General features: G+C 47.2%; 1 protein-coding gene across 2 annotated transcripts in view; it reads right to left on the reverse strand.

Annotated features, from left to right (window-relative positions):
* LOC135818131 (uncharacterized) overlaps positions 1 to 2,689 on the reverse strand; it is an 82,949-nt gene extending 80,260 nt beyond the window's left edge. For both annotated transcript variants that reach the window (XM_065331462.1, XM_065331461.1), the window contains exon 1: positions 2,138 to 2,689. In XM_065331462.1, coding sequence (XP_065187534.1) covers positions 2,138 to 2,302 — 165 coding nt within the window. In that variant the 5' untranslated portion in view covers positions 2,303 to 2,689. The remainder of the gene's footprint in view (positions 1 to 2,137) is intronic.
* Positions 2,690 to 6,000: the final 3,311 nt, after the last annotated feature.

Below are 6,000 nucleotides of genomic sequence, written 5' to 3' on the forward strand. Positions count from 1 at the left end.
GAGAGAGAGAGAGAGAGAGAGAGAGAGAGAGAGAGAGAAAGAGAGAGAGAGAGAGAGAGAGAGTGTTCGAAAGGAAAATGCACACATACTTGTAGCAGAGGGAAGTCCAGGCTATGAATGACAGTGCTCGGTGGTGGGCTTGAAAGCATAACGTTGCTAGCATTGGAAGCCAGACCGCTGGACCAACAAATTCTATTTTCTGTGAGGTTTGGTTTATTGTCGTCTTGACTCTGGAGTACACTCATCTTCTCCTATCTGAAATGATTCTATAACATACAAATAAACCCTTACAAGTTGGAAGCTGTGCTCAGCACACCCAACACCCAAGATGTGATACATCCAAATTTCTTATGTACGCCTAGTCTTCTGGAACTGCATCAGGGCCTCACACGTCTCAAGGACCAGCAACCCATCAACAATTATTTCCAGGCCTCGGCAGGCCCGCGGAACCAGCTACTTAGGCGTTGGCTTTGGGAGTGAGGCCGGGTAAAGGGGAACTCATATTCCTCCGACAAGTCCTGTTGGCCAAGGTTGCACTTTGTTATGAGTTTTCATCATTGTCCTTGCTTTGTGAAGAACAAAATAACGCTCTGTGCGAAATAGAAGACTTAGCCGGAGGGAAACAAAGTAGCACACAGAGAGATGAAGCCAGTTGTAAATCTGATGAAGCCTTTTATACCTTTACTTCTCACATAAGTCAATCTAATTTGATATCGCTGTGCTTCGTCACATTATCACCATGTACTGATTTGAGAAGTAATCACTGCGCTCAGTTGCCAGAAGACTACAACGCTTGAGTTGTTTTACTTCTCGGCCTTCATTCATTTCCATACAAGGAGCCGCTGCTGCTGCAAGCACAACCCGAACATTCTGAGACATGGCGGTAGAAAATAGTCAAAATACCCTTTGCCTTCATGTTTTTATCCTTGGGGATTCCTTGAAATGTCCCCTTTACAACTGGATGCACAATTCTCTTGAGAACAACAACAAGCGCAGGAAGTTTGGCATTTGCCAGGCCAACACCGTGCCGAGCACCATACCTGGATGGCAGATGAAGTGCCTAGCAGCAACAGTGAGGTGGTACGTATCACAAACAAGTGCACGACAGAATTCATCAGAAGGGTTGTGTTTGACTCTAAAATGTATAATGATGAAAAATTTACAAACGATGTGGGCGGACGGTGGCTCATTATCTGTATGCATTGCATTATGAATTTATGACCTGACCCAAGTACAATGCTGTTTAATGAAATCCGATGGAATGAGTCAGCTTTGAGCAGGGGCGTAGCACCCGCTACGACTGGTACGACCACGGCCGTACCACTTTTCGAAAAGTGTGGTCCGTCCGGAACGTGCAAAATCGTAATAAAAAAAATCAGGATTTATCGATGCATATGCGCATCAGACTTTGACCTTTTTCTAGACTCGAACTACTACTAGTAGATCTGCCATGCATCTGCGCTGCAGTCGTATACTGACTACTCCGTACTCGACTCGACTGCACACTGAACAGTCCCATGCCCAGGCCCAGAACGCAGGATTTTGTGTCTTTTTTACAAAATTTTCCCGGAGGAGGTCCCCCCGACCCCCCTCCAACCGTGACGCCTTTCGCCCGAGCCGAACTTCGGTCGTACCACTTCCAAAACCCCTCCTACGCCCCTGTTGAGTAATGTACTAGAGAACATGCCAGTGTTCTCAGGTCTAGAGTTACACAGCTCCAGGTGTGTACTTTACTCATGCCATCAGATTTCAATCAGCAGCACACACACACTATACATTAGCGAGTCCCTGGTTGCCAACATACCTATACATGTCTTGTACAGTGCTGCTAAATGAAATACCATCACGGGAGTCAAGTGTGCGCCTTGCACCATTTCTAAGCCCAGTGTTCGCAGGTCTAGGGCTGCCCGAGGCCCTGCGCATACTTCAGTCATTCCATCGCATTTTATTCAGCAGTATCGTATTATGAACCAGCTGCAGTGGAGCCTCCACACACTCAAGTCAGTGAAGATGCGTGTATCGTTCTTGTACTAGGAAGTAACTGATTTCATGACTAAGTGTCTTGAGCTTCATGTCTAGGATCAACGTGTGCATGTATGACTGTGCATGTAACGGCAGACACCCTGCTCCTACTCACCCCGCTATAGATATCGCTGTACATGTCGTACTTGGCCGAGTCGAAGTTCTTCACGTTGAATGAGCCTATCCCTAGCGAGAACGACCCGGCCGCCAGTCCACAATAGCGGCAAAGCAGCAGCAGGATGCCCGCGAGCGCGCTAGAAGAACGCAGGTTGCGCTCCATTGTCACGAGACGGACGCTATGTCCAAGGTCCGACAATCAATCACGGATTATTTTTCCACCCACAGCAATGGTTAGTTCTGGGTCATGAAGTAAGTCATAAGTGGCCTGCCCTGAGGACTGAGGAAAGGCTGAATGATTGCCACTCGCTCAAGCCAGGACCAGCCGGGCCGGCGTGTGCGTCGGCTCCGGCACTTGCTCAGGGACCCAGGTGGACGCGTGCACGCCCAGTACAGCGACAAGCGTCCAGACGCGCAGAAACAGTCTGTCGATCCCCACATGCGATGAGCAAAATGCAGACTGGTAGGAACCTACACTACAGAGTCACAGAGATCTTGTAACGCGATCCATGCCAAACCATTCATGTAGGTGATCGTGAACAAGAAACTCAACTTCAAGAGCCTTGAAAAGGAACAAAATTTTAAAATAATTCAATAATTATTCAGTCATTTCTTAGCACTGTACTACTACTACTAGTACTAGCGCATAGCAATCATTATCATTCTGAACGACTGTGATTTCCTAAAAAAACCATCCGTAATCCCAGGACTCAGGCATAGCAGGAGGACATCCTGCCTGCCTCTGCGGCCCTCTAGCTCTGGTCAGTGGTCACTGGGCTTGGTGATCCATTATAATAATAATGATGAATCATGATCACACTGCCTGTGAGCTGTGCATGTGCGACTACGGACCGGTAGATCTGCTAGTACTATAGCATTACATTAATTTCACAAGTGAGCATGCAAGAGAATGTACATGTGTGCGTTGTACTGAATAGGGTACATTTTTTGAATGAGTATAGTCAAATGTACGGTTAAAAAAGAGTCCGCAGGATTGCCGTGGCTTATAGGTTATAACCGTTAAACCGACCGTTAGCTTAGCAGTTAAGGTGGCGCTACACCTTTCCGGCACCTTTCAGAGGGTCAAAAATCGAATTTTGGATTTTGACCCCATTTTCGCTTCCAGACCCTCTGGGTAGGTCCCAACCGCACATCCCGAAAATTTGAAGTGAATTGCTTCAGTAGTTTTTGAGATATGGACTTTCAAAGGCCGCTATTGTCAAAAATAGTAATTGTAAATTCAAAAATTCAAATTTTAACGCATTAGAATTTACATTACACATGTTTTGTGTTTAACTTTGATTTCGCTGGCATTTTAGCGATGAAACTTCGCGGAAAGGCTGAAAATCTCCCTGGTTTTACCTTGCTGCGCCCCACGCAGAGCTGACATCACCATCGGCATCAGCAGTGCCACTGCGCATGTCACCACACACAGTGCGCATGTCGTACTTCAAATTTTTGGTAAATATTTTTATACCAGCAATCTCCAATCTCCAAACTGTAGCTCTTTATCAGTTTAGCTGCTTTGTTGGCTTTCATCTGTTTTGTGGAACCTTCCTTGATCACTATGGGCAAGAGGCAGTACGTAGGCCGTCCTGGTCGTCCAAAGAAGCGCAAATTCCATGGAAATCAATGTGCTAAATAATTTATAAAATTGTCGAGTGAAATTACGAAAATTGTCGTGGCAGAGGACTCTTCTGTGTTGCCAGAAGATAGGGATGATGCCGAAGTCCAACAGTCTAATTCTGGTGACATCTAGTGACAGTGACAGCGACAGCTCTGGAGATGAGCGCGACGGTGATGATTACCTTACGACCGGGAGCCGAATTATTTATTTAGAATGTTTACAAAATTTACTTGCTGATAGTGCCTGTTGCTCAGCGTGCCATGGCACCCTTACACTATGTGAAGTACGTCGTGAAGGATTGGCTTCAACTCTATCGCTGGCCTGTGACAGCTGCGAGGCTGAAAGCCGTGAAGCTATGTCCAAGAAGACTGGGCACTGCTGGGATGTGAACAGAAAGCCGGCTACTGCAATGACATGGATAGGACGTGGGCATCCCTTGTGAAATTCTGCACTGTCATGAATATGCCTGCACCCATGAATGTCTCTCCATACCAGAAGCACACCAAGGTACTAGCAAAGGCCAGTAGAGTTGTTGCCACCAGCAGCATGAGCGTGCAGCTGCGAATGCCAAGGAGTTAGCGTCTTCCCCTGATATTGCCGTCACTCACGACGGAACGTGGATGCGACGCGGCTTTACCTCGCTACATGGAGCGTTTCTTGCCATCTCGTGGGATACTGGCAAAGTCATCGACTACAAAGCCCTCTCCCGGCACTGCCAGTAGTGCACAATATTCCAGAGGAAGCTGAGCAAACATGAGATCAGCAAGGAGCAGTATACTGCCAACGTACGTGGACATGGCAATGACCTGCAAGGCATGGCACGCGCGATATGGGCATCGGTCATGCATTGTATTTCAACAGATGACAAGCCGCAGCATCAGTTCTGCCCCCCTGGACCAGATAGTTTGTGCAAGTGGCAGAGTCATCAAGCTGGTGGCCCTGAATACCAACATCAGAAGAGCCTGCCGGATGCAGTCTTCAAAGTCATCAAGCCTGTGTACTTGCGGCTGACTGAGAGGCAACTTCTCGAGAAATGCTTTCGTGGCGCTACTCAGAATCGGAACGAGTGCATCAATGGCCTCATTTGGCAGATTTGTCCAAAGACTGGCTTTTGCTCGTCAAGGACTGTCCAGACAGCTGTTGCCATAGCCACTGCTTGCTTCAACAAGAAGAACAAGGCCTTGGAGGAGATTCTTGAAGCGATGGGCCTGACAGCTGGTCACTACATGCGGACAGCGCTTGAGAAGTTGGACCGTGAGCAAGCCAAGAATGCAGCCAGGAAATCCTCAGATGAAGTGAAGAGTGCAAGGAAGAGGCGAAGCAGAGTTAGGTAGGGTGTCGAGGAGCAGACTGTTGATGACGAAGGTCTCACTTATGAGACTGGGGCCTTCTAAAATGTAGCTGGCGTGGTGGACACAGATTGTAAATACATGTATTATACTGCAATTTTTCCCCTTTTTTTGGCTATTCCCGCAACTCTTAACCAAGCTACTGAGATAACCGTGGCCTGCAGACCCAACAAAGTATACATTTTTGAAATCTGTGAAGCATTAGCTAGACATTGAACCGAAGTTTCAGAGGGCTGCTCTTCATATGCTCATGATAGCACAGGTCAAACCTTTTGGTATTTTTTGCGCTTATCGTTCTTTTTTTTTCAATCTCCTGCACTTGCTGGCTTGTTTTGCTGCTGTCCCCTTTCTTTGGTTCAATGTCTTGCCATGTGTGTGTGAGACACTGCAGTGGCACTCATTTTATTGCATAGGACGCATGGTCTTCTATATTGTGGTTACAGGCGAACCTTTCGGCGGATTTTGCGAACAGATCCGTCACATGTATGCCAACAGTAGATAGATGGCATCTTTGGCTTTATGTTTGCTGTTTCTGAAACGGGTATATCCAAGGAGTAAATGCTGAAAATTTTATAAGAATCTGTTGACCCATTGCTGAGATATGTGTGCTTGCGTGGGACGGTGCCGGAAAGGTGTAGCGCCACCTTAACCGTTGGGGGTAAAACCGTGACCGTTTGAGCCCTACTATTTTGTAGTCTGCTCATGATCAGTGCCAGTGGTCCTGGAAATGACGACAGGTACAGACATCCAGGCATCCCACAGTGTCTGTGTAGAACTGTCCGTGCTTGGAAAAACGGTCGTTAAGAGCAGGTGGTCGCTAAAACGAGAGGTCGCTTACACCAGGTTTTACTGTACAGTAAACCTTGCCAATACCGACCCTGGATC

This window comes from Sycon ciliatum, chromosome 5 (assembly GCF_964019385.1).
Source record: "Sycon ciliatum chromosome 5, ocSycCili1.1, whole genome shotgun sequence".
In the NCBI taxonomy this organism is placed as follows: Eukaryota; Metazoa; Porifera; class Calcarea; order Leucosolenida; family Sycettidae; genus Sycon; species Sycon ciliatum.